The following is a 22,897-nucleotide window of genomic DNA, read 5'->3' on the forward strand; positions in this document are numbered from 1 at the left end:
ATTATCCAACCTCAATATGATCCATATTCCTAAAGGCAATCCAAGTTATTTATTGTTTATACCCAAGATTCCCAAGCAACTCCCTTTCTCCAATAAAGTATTTAATTCCATTACCTCAAACTGCAACTTTGGGGGAAAAAAAGGCACCGGACAAAGTGGTTTCAGTTTTGTTCCCAAAGAACTCCAGCAGTGCCACCCTGTGGAGGCTGGAATATTTCAGTTATCCATATTCTGGTGAGCCAACAAGTGACAGGATCTGCTGGGAAGCAGAGCAGGAGAATTTTTCACTTAAAAACCCACGAAAAAAGGCAAAAAGCCTGAAGAACACCGGCTTAAGGTAATTTACTGTAATTATATTACATCAGGGAAGTGCCAAAAAAAAGCCTTTTTGGGCAGTAAATATAGACCTTGCCAGTGTTCTGGTGGGTTTTTGTTTAAGAAAGCTGCTCAGAAAGTTCAGTAAAGTTGCCACAAACCTTCTGTTCTCCCCTTCCCCCAACAAGAAAAGATTCTAATAAAGTGATTTTCTACAGCACATCCTCCACAAAGGTGGTTTAGTGGGAAGATGGTAATTTACTGAGTGGAATTTTCCTTAAAAAGGATTTTATTTCCCTTCATTTAACATTAAAACATCCCTAATTTCTTGGTGAATACATAATTAAGTAAATCAGCTATTTTTTAAGATTTATACCAAAATAATGACGTGCCTCCACACCACACACAGACCTTTGGCAGGTAAAAACCTCACGCCAGAGACTCAGGAAGCCACTTTCTTCAAATAATCTCTGCACCTTTTGATGAAAAACGAATGTATTAGAGAAAGAAGCAGCCAAAGCACGAGAATTGCAAGTTTTAATGTTTATTTTCCCCAAGACAGCCTAGCCTGCACTCTACTTGGATAAATTCACAAGCTAGTTTCCGCTGCTTCTAGTTTTAAACTTTTAACCATGTTTCTGATGACAAGGAATGCTGCAAAAATACTCTAGTCCAACAAAGAGTTATGATCACAAAATAATCTTTATCCATTCTACAGTGTTTCAGAATTACCAGTTGATTTTTATAACACAAGGTAGATATAGATGCTAATGGTGGCTAATCTGGTATGTTTTATTTATTATAGCAAACTGTTGTTCATGCAACACTTGTGCTCAAAGGGGAAGGCACAGCATTTCCTACAATGAGCCACCTTATAAAGAGTTCAGTTTGTACAAATTTGTAACCTCACCTTGAATTTAGTGTGCAGGACCTCAAAACTGAGGCATTCCTCCAATTATAAAAACACTTGCATCCTTTTTGTGCAAGTTTTAAAAATACAAAGTTTTCTCTCTAAAGTGGCTCAAAATAGATTGTTCATGGCTGCCTACATCTAAGATAAAAAGAGTCTAAAACAATTGGATTAGGCATATTAAAGGTGTTCAAACCATGACTTGATTTGTACATCTATTCACACCTCTTTTCTCGGTCTTTATTCGGCAGTACATATGCACCAAATTTCAATTTTTAGACGTTTCCATATCATTTTCATAGAAAACAAAGTTTGAAAACAAGTAACATTGAAACACAGCACGGTATCCTACCACAACAGAAACATTTTGGTTACAGGACTCAACAAAATCTAAAAATGAACTATGCTGTAGATTACCACATGCAAAGGTCTTCATGTTATCTTTGAAAATGAAAAGGATGAGATTTTTTTATTACCACATTTTACTGCTTTCTACTATTATGGCAACTTGTGTACTGCAACACAGTCTAGTTCGAAGGGAAATGAATGATTTTTTTTTTTCCATGCAAAAATCTACAAATTAGTTTTGATGATATGGAAAAGCTTTTCATAACATCAAACATTCATCTGGTGCAAATGCACAGGGAAGCCTTCCTGAAATTCTGACTTTACAAACAACTAAAAAGAAGCCGTACAGGAAAGAAATGAAAAATAACTCGAAAGGAAAAAAAAAAAATAAAAGAGGGGGAGAAAAAAAAAAAAAGGAAACAAAACAAAACAAAACAAGAGAAACACAGGCTGCAGGAGTAAACCAGAGTCTGCTGCTAAACCGGTCTGGTGTCCAGTGTAAGGTGACACTCCAAGTCGGATGGGTTAGGTTGTTCCAGCCCCCTGAAGGCGACTCAAGCTCCATGCGCTCACAGACAGCATCACACCCACTCTCTCATCACACGGCAGGCCCGGCGCTGGCCCGGAGCCCCCGCTGGGATCCAGCCCGGAGCCCCCGCTGGGATCCAGCCCGGAGCCCCCGCTGGGATCCAGCCTGGCAGCGAGTCCAGACATTCACTCAACGGTGTCCATTCACACGGTGCTTCATAGCAAGGCCTGGGCTCATTCTCTTGGACTTATGTGGGCATCCTATTCTCTTATGCTTACGAGGCTTGATGATGATATACTGCATTTCCCCCAATTGCTCTAGGAAGTCGGTGTTCCGTCTCAGGCACTGAAGATCTGTGACCTGTAGCCCTTTTTTTCTTTGAACAATCTAAATAAGCATTCAGTGTGAAGTTTTTCATTACATTTTGCCACTCATTCTCACTCGCACCCACTCGCCATCTTGACTTCATTTGGGCTTTTCTGTGATTCCAAATGAAATCTTCACATTTGCTTTCCCGATTTAATGCAGCAGCGGATCCCATGAGCCAAGATTGATGGATCAAACCTTTTTTTTTTTGTTTTATTCAGTGCTGCATTGTACCTAACTTCCAAAATACCACTCTAAAACTGGAACCCTTCTGCTGGTACATTGGCAGATGAATTGAAACCAAATGTTCCGCCTTGTATTGCTTCTGGAACAAGGCTTGGATCTTCATCAATCTGGAACAGAATGGGAACACTGTGAGTGGGGACAGGGACACAAAACCTCACTGAACAGGAGCTGCACACTCCAAAAATCATCTCCCTCTCTACCTAATGAACTTCCCTGCGCTGAGTCTTGCCATTCTTCCCCCCAGTTTAGCAGAGCACTAAAACGAAGTAATTTAAGCTGAAATGTTTTAGCTTTTATTTAGCAGGAAAGTCTACATGGCACCCAATAATATCCTGTTTATGGAATTTTCACTGCTGGAAAAGTATTCTGTCAGTCTTCTAAACAGTCACAGTTCTTAAGAGATGACCAATACCATTAAGTCAAGCAAGGATTAAATCCAGACTGCAGTTTCTATTTAAACTGGGTAGCACATATTTGGTAACACAGGTTACCACACTGACACTGGATTAAATTTCAAGTCCTGCTCTTTATGCAAAATTTAAGTTGCTAAACAAGACTTGGATGTTATTGCTCACATAAAAGTGAAAGTCTAGCACAAAATGATCTTCAAAGTGAAAACAGGGCACGAATGCAGCTGAGCTCTACCATTTCTGCAGTTCTCCAACCAAGCAGAAATCCCCTCTCCCTTCATGGCACAGACTGCCACGATTACTTTTCCTTTCTCTGCAATTATGATTTGAAGTGCACACAAATCAAACCTCCCTTTGATTTGTGTCACGTGTTTGAAATGAAAACAACATTCTTGATCAGCACATCCCACCCCTGAAATTATTCCAATATTCCAAGCGATTTGCGCCTGGAGCAGCAGAAGCTCCGACTCGGCACTCGAGGCAGCAGGGAGCTTATCAAAGGGGAAATGTCAGGCTCAGGCAGGGGCTCAGAGGTAAGGGAACTATTCAAAGCCTGGGATTTTAATCCCTAGAGATGAGGCTTAAATTAGGCATCAGATCTTCTTTAGATGCTTCATGGTGAGGAATGGTGAGAGAGGCACTCGGTTCAAACCAGGGCTCGTTCTGCACCGAACCAAACGAGTCCCACAGAGCAGCTTTACCCCAAACCATATTTATAAATATAAACCACCACAAGGGCAGACTGCAGAGAATAACACACTCACATCATCTGAAGAGAAGAACTGATCAATGATCTCATAAGCCAGTTTGTAGATGTCTTCATTTTCATGGTTTTGTAGCTGTTCAATTTTCTCCAGCCCTGTGACAAATGCACGAGGAAAATCTCAGAACACCAAGTTCAGGCAAAACAATTTTCCAAGAATGAAATTAAAAACAAATCTGGGAACAGAGTGACTATGATTAAGGTGCTGTAAACTCATATTTGACTATTTATATATATTTTTATACACATTTATATACAGACAAATAAATGTACAGTACATACACGTGTAAGTATTTTTGGAGCTCTGACAAGCAGAGTTTAGGTTCAAACATCTCTTTTCTCCTCCCAGCCATCACCAATCACTTGATTTTTCTGCTCTCCCTCAAGATTTGGTATTTTAAAGACTATTCTACTCCATGTTAACAAATCCCACCCAGTTTTTTACCTGTGCCCAAATTTAATATCACTGTTTTTCATCCCTGAAAAGTTTCAGTCAACTTAAATAACAACCAACATAGAGGAAGTCTCAGAGCCATTAGGAAACTAAAGTTATCATATTTTTAAAACCACTGTATCTGGAATTCTTTTTTTCAAGTCCACCTGGACATGACTTGTGCATGACTAAGGTAAGCACATCATCCCTACATTAACAGAAACTAATCTGTCAAGGAGAATAATTTGTCTAATAAATGACCGTTACAAAATCAGCATCTAATAAGTTTTACTGCCATTATCCAGCTCCTCCACATTTTAACTTAGGTAGGAAAAGCTGGGTATATTCATGTGATAGGCATGAAAAGGTCACTTTAAAAAAGGTTTTAACCAACACACAGTAGGAAGCTAAAACATCAATTTCTGCAAAAAACCTCTTGAAATATTGATCCTCCTACCTCCACACTCTTCTATAAGGTTGGCTATGGTTTCTGCTTCATCTTCAGCCATTTTTAATATATTACTTAGTCCATCCAGAACCACTTGCACAACTTGTGCATCTTTTACTGTCAGCAAATTGCAAAAGGGAGGGATTACATTTTGTTGGATTAAGTAAGCCACCTGAGGGGGGAAAGGCAGGAGTTACACCAGGAATGTGGCAGACAAACAGTGCAGCACAAACACAAATGCAAAAAAGCTCCATGAAAGCCAAGTGCTCAAAGTTACCCAACCAGGTATTCTGCAGTGGCCACTTTCAAAAATCCCCTTTTGGAGCATCAAAAGGTAACATTTATGTTAACTATTATTATGTAATTATTATTATTATTATTAAAAGGTGACATTTATGGATCAAGTTATAAATATATTTAAGGGCTACAATACACAAGTAGCAGACACTGAATTTTTCAGTATCAGATAAGAAGCTTCAACCTCATCTTTGAAAATCAGCAGCACCACCCCAACCCTGCCCCTAATCTGGGTTTACAATGAACTACAGTAATTCTACTCATGGGATACTACCCTTGTAATTATCACATTCTGATGGTTGGGGAAAAAAGGTAAAAGGAGATTTGGAATGCTCAGGAATCCCATCAGAGCCTGAATGAAGTCACTCACAGCTCCCAGGTCACCCTAAGATGTCATGTCATTCCAGAAATGAATGAGCTTCCAACTGAAGCTCACTCTCTAATCCCTTGTGGAATAGGGAAGAGTTACTGAACAGTGGAGGAACAGAGACATCCATAATCCTGGCACTCCCTCAAATGCACCCAAGACAGGGAATGGACCTCAAAGTTTGACTCACTTGGTCTTTTCTTCCGCTGATCGTTAAGTTGCTTATTGCCCAAGCAGCTTCTTTCTGAGTACCAAAGTCACCCTGAAAACACAACCACAGACACAAACAATCACTCCAGGCTTTCTGGAACAGTATTCCCAGAAAAGCTTGTACTTGTTACAGTCCACCCTGCACAGTATCACTGTATCAGCTGTGTGTAAGCAGGGAAAGTAACTCCCAAATCCTGTTCTGTTCCTCCCTTCCCTGCAACCACGTTTTCCAATCGATCTTCCAGGGGAAGGGAAATTTGTTTACATCAAGGCACATAAAACTGCAGCACTCACTCCACTCTCTCCCACTCCTTATCAACAGCTGTCATGTCCTACAGGCAGAGATAAGCACTAAGTGTCAGCTTTGATAAAGCCCTGCACACACTGCAACTGTGGCTGCCTCTCAAGTTCCTCAGCTCAGGGCTGTTTATTCAATTTGAAAGGTCTCCAGTTCTTTTCTCAGGGATCAATAAATTGACAGTTAACAGAACTATTTATGAATGGTCTCTTCCCCTGAATACTTCCTACATTATTTTAGCCACCCCCTTGTTTCTGACAAGGCACAAGGAACACAAGGTAGTTTGGAAACTCACGTTTCAAGACACAAAGAACCCAAAAAACTGAAAACAAACACAGGTATTTGAAGTCCCACATGAGCATTCAACACCAATCCTTGTGGTCTAACCTTATCTAGAAGATGAATTATCATTGGAACAAGGTTTGCATCTATTACTGCCTGAACTTGCTGCTGGTTTCCTGCAGTGATGTTAGATAGGAACCACACGGCTTCCTGCAAAACAAAAGGATGGCAGGAATTAATTCAGACAGACTTCTAGAGCATTTATTCCCCCTCCAGCAAGATCCTCTAACATGCACATTTTTCCAACTCCACAAGACTCTCCAATCTTTCACTGTTACCAGTTTACAACCAAACACTTCAGATTAAAAGGAAAAATTATTTGGAGACAAAAAAAAGAAGTCACAAATGAGCACTCAGTAATTGCTTCCACCTCTGACAATGAATGCTGGAGCAGGTTTCAGCTGATGGCCAGAAGAGCTCCAAAATGCATGACAGCATCATGTTTTCCACACATGAGAGTGGCAGGAGATGTTCTTTACCTCCTTCATAATGTCCCTCTCCTTGGTTTCAATCAAAAAACACAACACCTATTACTTAAATGCTTCCTTTTCAACAGTTATTGGACCCTTGATGCTCATTCTGTCCACAAGCCCAGGACTCTCCTTCCAGCAACATCCAAAAGCAGGTGCCTGGCACAGTGTGCAAGAACAGATCTTTTCCCCAGCAGCCCCTCCCAGTCCTGAACTGAATTGAAAATTAAATTAAAAATTAAATTTAAAATTAAATTTTGAACTAAGTCAAAGACTGTGTCTGAATTCTTATGTTCAGTAAGAATCAAAAGTCCCCCCACACCTTTTTAAGTGGGAATCGATCCTTTAGTCAAGAAGTAACAGTTTCACGTGAAATTTTCAGTATACTCAGAGTATCAGCTTCTAATCTTATACTTGAAAGATTTCTGCCTTCCTAGAAACCTTCCATCACTGCTCAATTCCCTTCTCAGTCTCTCTGGAACAACAACTTTTGAGCTGAATGTTTCTCTCCATGTGAGAGTCTGGAATTTTCACATTTCATTCAACTGAGTCTCTGAGATCAGATCACAGGACCACTTTCATCAGTGACCCTGTTAGAGATTTCGGATGTCTGGCCTTCTCCTGGTGGGCTTGCTTTGGGCTTTAATCATGGGCAGTGTTGCAGAGTGGCCCCAGAAGTGCCCAACACGCCTCAGATGCACTCCGGAGTCAGCACGGAAGTCAGTGCCCCCATTCAAAGCCTTTTCCATCCATCCCCACACACAACCCCCACCCCACCCCCAGCTGACTTGGTTTAAATTCCATTTCTCACACACACTCCATTCAAAGACATCCAATTATCTCTATTTCATCACTTCCAAGAGAGTCAGTTTAATTAAAGTGACATTTCACGTATCGAGAACTCCCAACTTTTAAGTCAACAGCCAGATTTAGAAGATAAAGCTTTGATTTCATAAAAATTCAATTAGAAGAAAATCAGGAAACAACATCCTTGTCAAGTACAAGTCTGCAGCTCCTTAGAGATTTTCCTGTGGATGTTAATCTCCAGAAAAACCTCAGCACTTGCTGCAAACTGCCATAAACTGGCGTAAGGAGCCAATTACTCAAACCTCTGTGACACTGCATCGTGTGGGATTCCAAGCTAAGCCAAATAAAAAAAGTTATCAATCAGGTACAATCACTTGCCTTATTAATTTTTTCTTTGGGATGTGTCAGAAGTGCTGGAAAATGTGAGAGAGCTTCACAGTTGAGAACTACCTGTGTCTGCTCGTCGGTGCCGGTGACGATGTTTCCTACAGCTCTCAGAGCAGCCGTCTGGAAATGAACCACAAACAAAAACACTTCCTTCAAACGCAGCTCTTTTCACCAAATATTTTTTTTTTTCTGGCTGAGCACAAACAGCTCAGAAAGCAAAAGCTTTTATGCAAATCACACAGGGGAAAAAAAAAAAAAAAAGCTCTTTAAACTCCAACTCTAAAAAGAAACCAGCTACTTTCTCTAGTAGCACATTTTGAGCAGCACTTCCTTCAAGGGATCCAAACTTACTTGCACTTTAACTTCTTGATGGCTGAGAAGAGGAACCAAATGAGGGACTATTCCGGAGTCTATGACCATCTGGATCTGCTCATTGCCAGCATCCGTTAGATATGAGAGTGCCCAGACTGTATCTACCAATATCTGACAGGAAACAGGACAGAAATAGCACCAGTGTCACCAAAATAATTAAAATAAAGTTAAAAATAAATGAAAGATTAATTTCCATTAGTGCTGTGCATTCACACGCAGAAAATCTAATTTAAACAGCTGTAAATCTGAACATTTCGACTGACAGCTTGTAAAAATGGAGTGTTGTTGCAGCTGACAACTCCTGACTGACTGAAATACAGCCATTTCCAAAATTCAAATAAGCTCAATTTCACCTACTTACAGCCAAGAAATTAAAGAGCATAATTACTGTATGAACATTAGTTAATATATTTGAGACATATTTTGGCAAAGCACCGTTGCCATCAACTCAGACAACTGAGCTACAACTTCACTAGGAAGCAAAGAATCTTAAATTCTCATTTATGTTTAGGCAAAAAGATGAGCTATTTTATCATTTCAGTAAAGTCTTGCTCATTTACTTCACTATTAAATAACAATGTTCATATTTGACACCTCAGAAGTTGCATCTAAACCTGACATTTGACATGTGTAGCAGACACTGTTTTTAATTTCATTTATACTGATTTTCATTACAGATTCAAGTGCTAGGCACAAAAATTCCTGTATTTATCTGTAAATGAATGCTCACAGAAATACAACTGAAACTGCATTGTATTTTTAAGTGCAGGGAAAGCACATGCAAATAAACACTTGCAAAGACAGAAATACCAGGGAAAAAACCAAATTAAGACTTAAAAATAAGCAGTTAAAAGATATCAAAATAAGTTTGCCCTAATGAAAGGGAACATCACAGGTTTTTATAAAGAAAAAGAGTTAATTATGACTACTCTTTGTATTTCAGCTACAAAACTACATCAGAGCATAAAAGTGAGTCTGAGTTTGGTTACTTACATTTACATCCGTGTGGTGAATTAAAACACAGAGCGCTGGAAGGATCTGAGGAGGGAAAGGAACAGTTATTTTTATATCTTAGAAGTCATTTTTAAGGCAGACAAAGCCCCAGCTGGGGTTGGGTCCCAATTCCATCACCTCCTGGATGGTCTCCATCGGTGGAGGGGGGTCTTTGTGGCGGCACAAGTTGACCATGACCCAGGTAACGTTCCTTAGGAAGGTGATGGGGATGGATGGGCTGATGAAGGACAGCAGAGGCTTCACTACTCCAAGGCTAATAACATAATCTCTACACTGGGGTCCATCACCTGGGAGAGACAGCACAGAATTACTGTTATTTCAGCAGCAAAGTTCCACAATTCACTGATTTAGGGATGTGTGGGCAAGGGAAAGGGGTGGCAGGCAACACCAAACCACCAAGAAGAGTGGACAGCCCAACACATTCCTGAAGATTCCATCAAAAACTTTACAAAGGACACTAAAACATCCTTAGAAGTTTTCAGGGGTAACACCAACCTATGATATTTCCTAAAGCCCACACAGCTTGCTCACAGACATTTTGATGAGGTGAGTGCAGCAGCCTCAGGAAGAGCGGCACAGCATCTGAAAGGCACAAAAAACCCCCATGGGATGGTCAAGAAGTGCTTCTCAAAACACCAGATATTCACATCCTCAACTCTTACATAGGAAATTTTTCTCCTGGTAAAGAACTGGTCAAAAGTTTACTTTATTTCCCAGGTGACACTGAAATAAAACACTGCAATAATTCTTCCTTTGCTGGGTATTCTTACAGAGCCTGCCCTTCAGAATATTAAAAAAACCCCGACATTGAATTTGTTTGCAAGTCTCACAAGTTTAATGGAGCCTGTCAGGACTCCAGATTTAGCACAGGATTTCTGAATTCAATAAATGTCACTAAGCTTTGCATCAGAATCAACTGCAAAGCAGGAACTTTAAGACCAACCTCACCCAATCAAATAAACCAATTTAAGAGTAGTAGGGGCCCAGCTCCATTATGGACTGGGAATGCAGGAAGAGGGCAGGAAAGGCTTCCACATTTAGATAATTGATCCTGGTTTATTTTCCCCCAGCACTAAGGTGCTTGCTTACATAATAGTTGAGCCTATAAAAAAAACCATTTACTTTAGATCACAGATTTCAAGAGAAACTGGTATTTTTAGTTGCTCTCTCAATGTAAATCATGTTTTACTAGAGAGAAATAAATCACAGCAGGATTCTTATTTCCTACTAAATAAGGCTATTTTATAATGCCTGGATGCAAGGAGAAAAAAAACCTTCCCAGCAAGTATATCAAGTACTTTTGGAAAGATTACAACAGGTCATCTTTTTCATTGAAATAAATCAAATTTTCATGTGTCAGAGCTATTAAATGGACTAATTAGTGCATACACAGACCCACAGAACACCCCTGACAGCAGTGCTCAATTTGTTGATAAACTAGGTTTAAATACAAAGTGTTCTAGATCAGAGGTGTGGGACAGATTATCTATTAATTAGATTTCCAAAAGAAAACTCGGGATGCAACTGGGGAAGGAAGAGGAAGGGAAAAAGGGAAGTTAAAAGAATTAAGATACACAGTAAAAGGGTCCAATCCAAATTAAACTGAGGTTTAATTTTTTAACACTGAGGTTGGGAAAGCAAAGGGCAACTTATCTTGCAACCAACATAAGTTCTGTGTGTTTTTGTATTTTTTTGCTTAAATTTTAGGCAAAACTTGTTTCACACTATGTTTGATTATTCCAGGAGGCTCAAGCACCTCTCTTTCATTCGCTACCCTCAAAAAATCCTGCACACTTCTACTTAGTTCTGCTTTACCAACAGAAGCACTACTTCAACTTAAGACATGCTTGGGGTGTAGAAGAAAGTTTCCTTTGCCTGGCAAAATTCAGATTGCAAATCCAACAGCAATTTCTTTCCATGCAGTATGAAGGACAGGTTTTTTCCTTCAACTTGATTTTGGAAGAGTTTGATGTCAGGCACCCTCTGGACTTGGCCCCCAGCTCTCCCACACTCTTTGCAGTGAGACATGAGATCCCTCCACTGGGGTTTTTTGGTTGGTTTTGTTGTTGTTGTTGTTTCCTGTGGGTTTTTTGTTGTTGTTGTTTTTTGTTTGGTTGGGTTTTTGGTGTTTGTTTCAAGGGTTTTGTTGGGTCTTTGTTTGTTTGTTTGTTTGTTTTTAAGTTTGCAAACTGGAAACCAGCAGATACCAACTCTGCTAAAACACTGTGAGTTTCCAGAAGATGTTACTCACCCTTAGGAAACCCAACTGAATTTAAACCCTGAGAACACAAAGACCAAAAGCAGGCCTGTGATTCACCTGACACCACTTGCCAGAGGTAGAACATCTAGCAGGAACCTTCATGGGCAGGTCCTTCAGTGACTGACAACCTGATTTCAACCGAATCTGACGTGTGGATTTGTGAACTTGCTTGAGAGGAACAGGGGGGGATGTGGATGTTTTTTACAGGGTGTTTTAGATGATGTTATTGTTGTGGCAGCTTCAGACTGTTACCCATGAGCAAACCCTGCTGGACTTACTGGACTGAACCACGGCCTGTGTCTGCTCCGAGGTTCCAGAGGCGATGTTTGTCAGAGCCCACGCGGCCTCAAACTGTAAAGAAGGACTGGCAAGGGAAGAGAAACACAACAATTATTGTCATGAGAGTTCTCAAATCAGTCACACATCAGTTACATACCAGCAATGAAAACATGAAATACTCACTTGTCATCTCTTTCAAGACAGTGCACTAAAATAGGTAATATTCCTGATTTTATTAGATCATCGATGGGTGGGTTGCGGTCGCTGGAGAGCAACTTCCTGGTTGGGGAAGGAGAAAAAAAACCAGATTTAGCAGAGAAATCACAATGAGGAATCCAGATCAGGACAGTGATGGCTTCCTGTAGCTGAGTTTGGGAAACCTCCAAGCACAGCCTCCCTGACAAACTGTTCCAGTGCCACACCACCTTCAGGGCTGGGAATTTTTTCCCCGGTGTCTCTCTACTCCCAAACACCAAAGAAGATTTGTTTTCTCCACTTGAAGTGAAAATAACAAAGCCCCCAAATTAAAATTACTGAGCTATTGGAAAGCCAAAGCCATTAAATCCAGTTTCAGTGCCATGTTTTCTCCACCAGGGAAGTTTGGTCTTTGTTTTACTGACTGGTGACAGAGTTTTCCAGCTCCACCCTCCTCCACCAGCTCCTTCCTCCTCCACCCACCAAGGGAGATACTCAGACCCTTCTGCATTTAAAGCTGAACACTTTGCAGTCCTCCTAATTATATATTTTAACTCTACTTGTGAGAAGCATCAAGTCTGCACCAAGATAAATCCATGTATTTATCCACAGTGACAATCCACGCTACTTAAAAGATGTCTTGATTTTTTCTGAAGTTCTTGATATCAAGTTTTCTTTTTAAAAAAAATCAGTTAATTACATGCTATTTCCAGTTAAGCTAGAACATATTTTCTGATTCCAAAAACATGATAAAATGAGAATAAAAGCCAAGATATTCGAGAAAGCTGTGTCCTTACCTTGCTGCCTGCACAGCACTTAACTGTATACCCTGGTTGTCACTTGAAGCATTCTAAAAGAAAAAAAAAAAAAAAAAATTAGATTTTTCACATATTTGTCATCATGACACGAGGAATATTTAAACAATTAAGTTGGTTTTACCTGTACTATTGCCTCCAAAGAAGTGTTTTGCTAGAAAACAGAGACAAAAGCAGTTAGAAATTCAAAATGTTTTTAATGCATGCAAAAAGAAGATATGCTTGAGAGTTAATTCTTACCACTCTGAAGTCACCATCTATATCAGAATCTTCACAGATATCTTCATGGGGAACATTCCTTCTCTTTAGAAGATGCTCATCTCTTTTGTTCTGAAAGAGAAAAAGGAGTGAATACCTTCAAAACTTTGATTTAGGAGGTGTGGGGGTTTAAAGGAAAGAAGAGAAGCTTCTGTTTTAAACAAGCATCATAAACATGCTGTCACTGATAGTGTTAAAATTACCAGGAAGTTGGAATGGACTGCACAGAGAAGCACATTTTGGAAACCACTTCTTCCCAAAAAATCCTGCCTCCAACTTTATGGACACAGCAACAAGTTGTGCTGGAAGTTCCACGTGCACAAATCCATCCCCACTGACATCACAACCTATTTGTCATCACTTCTAACGAGACACAGCAATTCCCAGAGGCCAACTTTCTGTTCATCCCACAAGGAAAATAATTCCAGTTGTGATTCCTTTCCTCAGGAGCCAGTTTTCCAGCAATTCTAGTGTTACCTTCAGACTCTCCCACTCTATTGTGTGCTGTAAGGAAACAGCTTTCTGCCTACAGATCAGCAGGAGCATCTGATTTCCAAAGGGAAAAACAAGCTTTTTGTAAGTGTTTAAAACCTGGCTGGAGGAGCAAGAGTGATTTATTAAATTACAAATAAAACCCTGGTTTTCAGGACAAAAAATTATGGAACTCTCAGTACCAGGTATAAAAATTTCAGAACTTCCTTCTAAGCCAAAGTTTAGATTAGTAAAGATGAAGAGATAGTGGAACAATGTTCTTGGTGGACACAGAAAGAACAAAGTCTTAAACAGAAACTCTTAAATTTTACTATGTAAAATCCCATTTAATAATAAAAATCCTGGATCATCTCACCTTTCTCAATTCCACGACAACTTCATTTCTTTGTCTTCTCATAGTCTGCAAAGAAGCAAGATCAAAATACATCATATTCTGAACTCAGACCAATTTTAAAAGCTCTTGTACAACTATTTAAGTTGATGCACTTTAAATACATGTACACAAAGGGTTTAATTTTCATTATAAAAGCAGAAATCCTACAGGAAATTGGAAGTAACTATGTTATTTGTGTCTATTTTATTTCACAGTAAAACAGTTTCCTAGGTGTTCATGATGAAGAAAAAAGGGTGTATGGAACCAGGAATAAACAGGTGTCCTTGAAAGGGAAAATTAAAAGAGTTGTGCCTAAACCAGCCCCAAAAGCATTATAAAGACCATGGCAAACCAGCAGTTAAGTAGCTTTATAAATAAGCTCAAATTAAGATATCTTGTAAGCAAAGCCAGGCTACAAAACTATTGTTTATAGATGGAAACCACATAAAACCCCTGGTACTTTGAGAGCAATTTTTTGGGGGTTATTTTCTTTACAGCTCCCATTGACAGAATTGAGGGGGAAAAAAATCAATTTGTAAATATACATAAATTGCTTTATTGTGCTTTGCTACTGCAATGAAAACAGGAGAATAAATCAGTCTGGAGCGATTGTGTTCCACACTTTGAACTTTGCTGTTCTCATTCACTGCAAAGTTCAAAACAATTCCACTTCTATTGTGACTTCACTTCCACGAGTCCCAGGGAAAGTCTGAAGTCCTGGAAATAAAGGTCTGCACTAACACAGGACAGAAGGAAAAGGAGCAGCTTAACATCAACAGCAAGAAGCTGTTGAAGATAAGGATTAAATGCCTGACTTTCAGAAAATAATTATTTTTTTATCAAAAATAATGTGCATTTCTTCAGAATCAAATTTCAGCTCTGAGCAAGAGAAATTACCTCCTCAAAGGAAGGAGTTCCAAGAAAAATGAAGTGGACAGGAAAGGAAAAGAAGGGATGGTTCCCCACTGCTTTGGAGGCAGAACTTGTCATGGTTTGAGGACCAAAAAGCAGCTCATTAAGAGGAGAAAAAAAGGCAGGGGAGGGGAAAATCCAACCCAGGAGCAACTCCAGCAGCTGCAGCAACCAGGGAAGAGTCACAACAGCCAAGTGCAAAGTATTCCAACGCTAAAAATTCTCCTGTGCAGCCACACAGCTCCCAGGGTGCTCCAATGCAGGGCAGCATTCCCAGCTGGGGTTCCCCAGGAAAGGTGTGCTACCCACCTGGACCATGGATGGCTGCTCTGAGGAGCAGGGCTGAAGGCAGGAAGCACTCCATGGTCAATTCTCTGGGCTCCAAGAGAAGCTGATCCACTCCTGGATCCCATCCCACCCCTGAGAGGCTCTGGGAAGATGCTACAACTTCCCAACTGACCGATCTCTTGCAGGCTCTTGCTCTCAGCCTGTGCCACAGTGCTCAGTGCAGCCTCTCCAAGACTACCCTGGCACATCCAATATGGAAATAATATGGGAAAAACCTCTGATAATGAGACTGCAGAACTGCACCATACCCCTGATGAGCTCACAGGACCATTAACACCTTCCCAAACCACAACCCAACAGAAGAAGCATTCCTATCAGAAAGCTAGAGGGGGAGAAGGATGATCCTTCCCAGACATTGCTGGTCACCAAGAGCAAAAACCCAATGGACATTTCAAGGAGTAAAACACTGAATTGCTGTAACACCAACTTAAAAGGGACATTAAGGTGTAAAGGATACTAAAAGTAATTGCTACAATTAGTGGTGGTAACACAGCACCAGGACAAGCACATGTGACAGAGACAGGGGGAGGAGTGAGTGGGACCTGCACAAGAACAAAGCCCCAGGTGTGTCATTTAGAAGTTTCTTTACTTGAAAAGTCATATATACAACTGGTTAGACTTAAAAATCCTCTGCTGGAACAAGAATGCCCTCCCTTGGCAGGCCCTTGGTTTAATTCCTGCCTGCTCTGCAGAGACCTGCACACCTTGGACTCACAAAAGCTGCCAGTGAAGTCACTCTTAGGCACAATTTACCAAAATAGGGCTCCACTAAAATAATCCTCTGGGTAAACAGTGGTCTGTTGACAAAATAGTTATTACTGGTCAACCTGTCACTGCTCTTCCTCCTGGGAAGAGGAAAAGCACAACAAAGGAGAACTGAGGTCAGCTCTGTCCCGGAGTTTCACGGCATCACCACCTCAGCCTGGGGATGAACAGTTTGGAGAAACTAAACTGCCAAGCAGAGTCCAGATCAACTTGTGTTGTCTTCTGGAAAACAGCTCTAAGGGCAGGAAGAGAGGCATTGGAAAGGGACATTATTCCTTCTGTTCTGTGGGAGATCTCACTTGTCAGACTTCTCTGAATCAGTTCCCAGCTTGCACTGACACAACAGTGAGCAGGAAACCATTCTCAACTTAAAAGCTTTGGAAGCAGAGTTCAGGATGGCCCTGGCAAGGGCTCCAATTGCAAAACAGGCATCACTTCAGCAGGAATTCATGTGGCTCTTGCAGTCACTGGATCCTGTTTGTTGTTTGCTACATCAAAAATCAAATGATCCGATCTATTTCTGTCAGCCTGGGATGGCCACCCCTCCATCCTCCTTTTTTTCAATTATATTTAGCTTCAGATTTATCATAAGGGCTATTTCTGACCATTAGTCATGACTGAGCCCTTCAGCTTATCATTAAAATCTCGTGGTAGCTGATGCCTGCAGGATCCCCAGACATCCCAGTTTTCACAACAACGCCAGGACCAGAGGCAGCATTCCCAGCTCCACGTGCCAGCCCTTCCTAAACACACCTGGAGCTGTGCTCCAGGATCCTGACCCCTCTTCTTTCCCTGAAGCACCACACAGTGCCTTCACTGCTGGCTGGGTGGGTGGGTGGGTTTTTTTTGGCTGTTATAAAATATTTCACTTGAGCAGCTCCATTTATACACCTGCAACAGGAAGGTCTGGCAGCACACAAATAAAGGCAGAACTTCACCTGTTCCTCTCATTCCAGGGAATGGTTTCCAAAGGCACAGAGTTTCTGTTGGGGAACTGCAAAGGCAACAGTTACTGCACAGCAGAGTTGGCTGGGCCTTTGTTCCTCCCTAGGAAGTTGCTACCAAACAGAAAACAAACCCAACAAAAAACAGCCTGGGGAGGGTATGGGGTGTAGGTGTGCAAATAGATTATTTACCCCCTCAATCTTCTGTGAGTTGGATGGCATTTTTGATTGTTTTCTTATTAAAACACTGCTTACTCACAGAGTAGCTCCTCAAAGCACTCAGTTTGCAAGGGGAGGATTTGTCTCCAACCACAGCACTGACTAAGAAACCTTGTCCTGTCCTTCCCAGGTCTGAGGCACCAAACTATAAAACAAGGGAAGAGCCCTCCAGGTACATCCAACTTCATATCTGGGTTGGATAAAACCCCTCACTTTTCACAGCCAGTGTAATCCAGTGATCCAGGCCCTGCTCCATCCATTATTTCCCCCCCATTCTAATCCTAGGATAGTAGATATATTATTTCTCTCCTATACTGATCCATTACAAACTGGAACAATCGAGTCTTCTCCCAAGATCACTGATACAAATCCTCTGGAATTTTAAAGCCAACACAGCCTCTACAAGATGCCCCCAAAACCCAAATCTCAGCAAGTGTTCCCCCTTCAGAAGGATAATGGGATTCTCAGCTATGGATAAATAAATACAAATCAAAAGGACACTGCATGTGCTGTCACCCCAGGTTTTCCTGCAGAAGTTGGGCATGGCAAATCAAATGCCTTATACAAATATCTCAGGATCATTTTGAAGTGACAAGATGGATGAGCTTCACCACAGAACTCCAAGTCAGCTTAAAGGAACCTATTTTTAACTCAGTGAGTGAAATTCCTGCTCTCCTTCAGTTCTTCCATATTTAATCCCAAGGAAACTATTTTGTGTGGGATACAGAAAAGGCTGAAAAGCTTCAAAGCACCTGCAATATTCAATATATCTCCTAACAGCACCTTTCCTTCACTCCCCTGGAGCTTCCTTGGTGTTCTCAAACACATTATTAAAGCCCAGTGAACGTTACTGGTAACTCTTAAAATCCTGACACTGCTGATCTTAAAACATCTTGATTCAATGGCTGCTCCAAAATTAGTTTTGGAGTGCTCTGCATCACAGTATTATCATCATTTCACATCATGCATCACTCAATTACAGAGCAGAAATATCTATTTACCACTATTAAAGCAATTTTTAAGAGTCAGGGAAGGAAAAGCCAGCAGGAACTCAGCAGATTCTTCCAGTATTCCCAGAGAAATAATATGTATGAAATATTTTTTGTTTCATCTCAAAAAAAACCCCAAAAATCTAAATGTCAGTGAGATTTGAATGCTGCAGGAGGCAACAGTCACCACCAGAAAGTGAGATGTTGGATCACCTGGTGAAACAAAATGAAGCAAAAATAAAACAGCCCAAATCTCTTCAAACCTTCCCAAAACAAGGCTGTACTCAAGACCCCTAAATGCAGTTTTTAAACAGATATTATTTAAACCCAAACTGTTCACAAAACTATCACAGACACAACAAATTTACACTTTTCTGGCCTGTTCATTGTAAAGATCTAGTATTTGGTTCCAAGGTCTGTGGGACTACAATTAAAAATAAATTGGAAAGAAGATTTGGTGGCAGCACAGCCAGACCCACAACAAACAGAAAAAAAAACAGCTCACCCTTTCTTATTCAAGGGAAAAAAAAAAAAGCCCAAGTAAAACCTGTTCCTCCTTGAAGACACAAGATGAAAAAAGTCACCTTAACCAGCTCCCTAATGGATAAGTATTTGCATGATTTAATATTAGAGTCCAGATAAGCCCTTGTTCAAGGAAGATTTTGGGGTTGGATGTTAAAAAAAAAGTGACCACTTCTGCAGTTTTTAAGGCTCCTCTTTGTGCTGTAACAACACTATTTTCCCCCCCCACAGCTCTAACAACTCTTAGATCTTGGAGGCCTTAACTAGACCTGACTAGAAATGCTCAAAAATACAGAGAGATACTGCCTCAAATTACTGCTCTCACAGCACAAACTCCCCCAGTGTTAAAAAGTTTATTATCCTGTGTATTCCTTGGAGCAGGACCATAAATAAGGAAAAAAGACAAGGAGATATTTTATGTTTGTGGCCTCAGCTCCCACTTTATTCCCAGTGCCATCACCAATCTGTCATCTCCAAACACATGGCACAATTGTTTACAACATGCCCCTGCACGAGGGTTTACCCAACACTTCAGCATATCAAAGAATTTTGCTGAACTTCTTATGTAAAACAGGGGTGTGTGCTTCGGGTTTTCTGTCTTTTTTTACCCCTTTTCTCAAGGCCAGAATTTGTATTTTTAGAAGCACAGAAAAATCAAAGTTCAACTTTAAGTCGTTAAGTACCTAAAAAGGTAAATATACGCTTAGTACTTTAAGAGATAAAATGCAGGAAATCCCACGACTTTTTGTAAGAAATACCAAAACCTTCCGTGAATATTTAAGTCCTGGAAGGTGAGGACAATGTGCCAGGAACTGCTGGCAATGTAACTGCCAATGGACTGATCTGAGCAACGTGGGATTAGAGAAATATAATTTTTAAGTTTGTATTTTACTACAGTGTCTAGAAGTATCTATTAACTTGGGATTCACCACAATTAGAGGGATTTATTATTTGCCTGTAAACTGTCACGGATGAGAAAAATAAGATTCTTTGGAAAAGCAACACATGGTGAAGGCAGAAATTCAGCGGAGATAAGAAGGGGGAGGAGTGAAGGAGAGGGAGGAGGGAAGGAGATAAAGATCAAGTGTTGGCTTCCTCTGCAAGCAAATAGACAACTTTGTGCCCAAAGCACCAATAATTGGGGTGTTTAGGGGTTATCCCACCCCAGGACACTCTGCTGAGAGGACAGGGCCAATTCCCTCTCACTTATGACAAGTGGGATGTGTGAGCAGTTAATTAGCAGCAAGGACAGCCAGGAGCCTGAGCTATTGTATGAAAAACAGCCCTGCACGGGGGTTATTTTGGGTACCAGGCATATGCTCCAGGATTTGCTGGATAAATGTCAATATCTAAAATTTAACACGGCCCTGCAGTGGGTTTTCACTGGGTAAAAGGCCATTTAAAGTGCACAAGCAAATAAAGAAACAACGCTGAAGAGATCCCCTGCTTCCTGACACACACACGTGGTTTCCCTGCATGTGTCCATCTTGAACCTTCCCCACTTCAGCCCATTTACCCTAAAACTTTGTGCACAGGCACCCAAGCAGCTGAATTCCAACCTGGATCTTCCTATTTATCCCCTTTTTCACTGTATTATCATTTCTATGTGCCTTCCCAAAGATGCCTTCCTACAGTTGTCTAGTCAATGATAACAGAATTTATATAAAAACAAATTAACACGCGAGGGCAAGTGGTTACTAACCAACCTCACAACAGAGCAATTAATTATTCCCACTCCCAGTATTTTTGGCACCGCCAAACTTTGTATATAACTAAATAATAAACTGTTTTATCAATCTACTTGGAGAAGAAATCGAGGTGTTACTGACTTCTGAATCCCTCAGATGGGAAACTTGGCTGATGTTTTAATTAACGCCAGCAACATAAATGAACCTTTTATTTTGAAGCAGAAATGCTGTCCTGTCTTCACATGAAACACTGGAATATCATGGAAAACGCTGGGACACCATGAGGCCAGTGAAAACCGGCCAAAATTCTCATCCAGAACCCTGCACTGACAATTTGAAGCTCCTGGGTGTGCGCTTAAGGGAGAGGGTTGACGCCTAATTTTAAAATTTTACTATTTACCGAGGAAACCCCGAGTTAATTATATATTATATATATATATTCTGCTGCGTTTAGGAAGCACCTTCACAGCTCAGACAACGGATGTGGCAATGCGGCCACCCAAAAAAAGTTTCGAGGCCCCGTGCTACGAAGGCAGAGCTGCTTCTCAAAAGTAAGGAGGGGGGGGGAAAAAGGGAAAAGCAGGGAGAGAGTAACATTAAAAAAAAAAAAAGAAAGAAAAAAAAAAAGAGATAGAGAAAAGTGTTTTTTTTTTTTTTTTTAAATAATATTTCTTATAAAGGGCAGGCAGTTATTTATTTATTCGGAGGCACGCAGCACTACACCCAGCTGGGGCCTAATTCCTGACTCAGGGTTTTAGGGGCTGCTCGGAGCGACTGTTAATGGAGAAATTAAGGCCGAGCCGCCCGGACCCGGGGGCGGGGTGGGCGGCGGCGCCGGCAGTGCCCGGCCGGGGGGTTGGCCGGCCCGGGGATCGCGGAGCCCCCGCGGGGCCGCCGGGCCGGGCGCTGCCCCTCGCCGGGCTCCGCCGGGCCGGGCCGGGCCGGGCCGCGCCCGCCCCACCGCGCGGCCTGCGCCGCTCCCTCCTCCCTCCTCCCCTCGCCGTGCCCTCCCCGCTCACCTCCAGGTCGCGGCCTTTGTTCTTGAAGTTCTTGAGGCGCTGGTTGTCCAGCTTCTCGCTGTCGGCCATGGCGGGGCCGGCGCGGGGGGGCCCCTCCGCCTCCTCCTCCTCCTCTTCCTCCTCCTCCGCCCGGGGCCCGAGCGCGCCGGGGGGGAAGCCCCCGCCGGGCCCGCGGCGAGGCGGGAGGGCCGGGGCTGCCGGGGGTGCTGTGGCTGCGGGGCCGGGATCGGTCCGGGGTCGGTGTGTGCAGCGGGAGGAGCCGGGAGCGGGTCGGTCCCGCGGCCCCAACGCGCCGGTGCCGCCGCGCGGGGGAGGGGAAGGGAAGGGACGGCGCGAGCGGGGCGGGGGGGGGGGGGGGGGGGGGGGGGGGGGGGGGGGGGGGGGGGGGGGGGGGGGGGGGGCAAGCGGGGCCAGCCTCGCTCTGGGCCGCACCGCCCATTGGCTGCGCCGCGCGCGGCCCGCGGCCAATGGCGCGCGGCGGCGAGAGGGAGGGAGCGGGCGCGCGCTGACGCGGGAGGGAGGAGGGAGGACGGGGGGGGCGTTCGCCTCAGCGCCGCCGCCATCTTGGGCGGTGCGGGGAATGAGGGGAGGGAGGAGCAGCGCAGCGGGGACGGGCGTTCCCTGCCCGCCGCGGCGCCTGCGCTGCCGCTGTCAGAGCAGGAGCTTAACGCTTTAATGCGACCCAGCGCTTCGTTTGGTATTCGCTCCCCTCGTGGAGCCAAAAGTCAGCGCTTTAATCTTTCCCCGCCCTACACTTTGCGTTCGTTTCCCTCATGGATTCGAAAGTTAACGCTTTATTCCGTCTCCCCACCTGATTTTGTATTCGCTCCCCTAATGGAGCAAAAGTTAACACTTTTAATATTTTTCCGTGCTATACTTTGCGTTCATTCCCTTCATGGCGCCGAAAGTTAACAGTTTAATCCGTCCCCTCATGGAGCTGAAAGTTAACACTTTAATCCTGACCTGCACTAGGCTTTGCGTTCATGACCTTCACTGATACGGAAGTCGGCAGTTTAATTGTTCCCCTCACTCTACGCACTTGACGTTTCACTCCCCTCGTGGAGCTGAAAGTTAACAGTTTAAGCCTTCACCCCGTTTTGTATTTGCTCCCCTCGTGGAGCCAAAGTTAACAGTTCAATCAGTCCCTTCACTACACTTTGCATTTGCCCCCCTCATGGAGTCGAACTAGACCTTGTCTTCGCTCCCCTCATGGAGCCGAAAGTTAACACTTTAATCGTTCCGTTTATCTCCCTCATGAAGCCAGAAGTTGGCAGTTTAATACGTTCCCCTTGTTATAATTTGCATTTGCCCCCCTCGTGGAGCCGAACTACACTTTCCGTTCGCTCCCCTCACGGACCTGAAAGTTTGACAGTTTAATCCTTTCCCTCTCTAGAGTTTGCATTTGCCCCCATCATGGAGCCAAAAGTTAACACTTTAATACATCCCCTCACTACAGTTTGCATTAGCTCCCCTCATGGAGCCAAAAG

At 42.5% G+C, this 22,897-nt stretch overlaps 1 protein-coding gene and 1 non-coding gene across 2 annotated transcripts; both read right to left on the minus strand.

The window, feature by feature from the left end:
* Positions 1-843: 843 nt before the first annotated feature.
* KPNA4 (karyopherin subunit alpha 4) lies at positions 844-21,730 on the minus strand. Its single transcript, XM_027745288.2, has 17 exons — positions 21,411-21,730; positions 13,987-14,031; positions 13,122-13,211; positions 13,006-13,035; positions 12,864-12,916; positions 12,055-12,150; positions 11,871-11,956; positions 9,828-9,914; positions 9,450-9,619; positions 9,312-9,356; positions 8,298-8,429; positions 7,938-8,066; positions 6,328-6,432; positions 5,623-5,694; positions 4,778-4,940; positions 3,889-3,983; positions 844-2,821 (listed from the first exon to the last, which is right to left on the minus strand). Exons 1-17 carry the CDS (start codon positions 21,477-21,479, stop codon positions 2,723-2,725), a joined length of 1,566 nt encoding a protein of 521 aa, XP_027601089.1. The 5' UTR covers positions 21,480-21,730; the 3' UTR covers positions 844-2,722.
* Positions 7,307-7,611, minus strand: LOC114000753. The gene has a single exon (XR_003545364.1).
* Positions 21,731-22,897: the final 1,167 nt, after the last annotated feature.

The sequence above is a fragment of the Pipra filicauda genome, unplaced genomic scaffold (assembly GCF_003945595.2).
Source record: "Pipra filicauda isolate LSUMZ 115617 unplaced genomic scaffold, ASM394559v2 scaffold78_size3787270_pilon, whole genome shotgun sequence".
Taxonomy (NCBI): domain Eukaryota; kingdom Metazoa; phylum Chordata; class Aves; order Passeriformes; family Pipridae; genus Pipra; species Pipra filicauda.

Coding starts and splice junctions, on each gene's coding strand:
- KPNA4 (XM_027745288.2), bottom strand. CDS start 21,479: ATGGCCGACAGCGAGAAGCTGGACAACCAGCGCCTCAAGAACTTCAAG. Junction 12,917..13,005: donor CTTTGGAGGCAATAGTACAG/GTAAAACCAACT, acceptor TTTTTCTTTTAG/AATGCTTCAAGTGACAACCA. Junction 2,822..3,888: donor AGTTCTTCTCTTCAGATGAT/GTGAGTGTGTTA, acceptor ATTCTGTTCCAG/ATTGATGAAGATCCAAGCCT.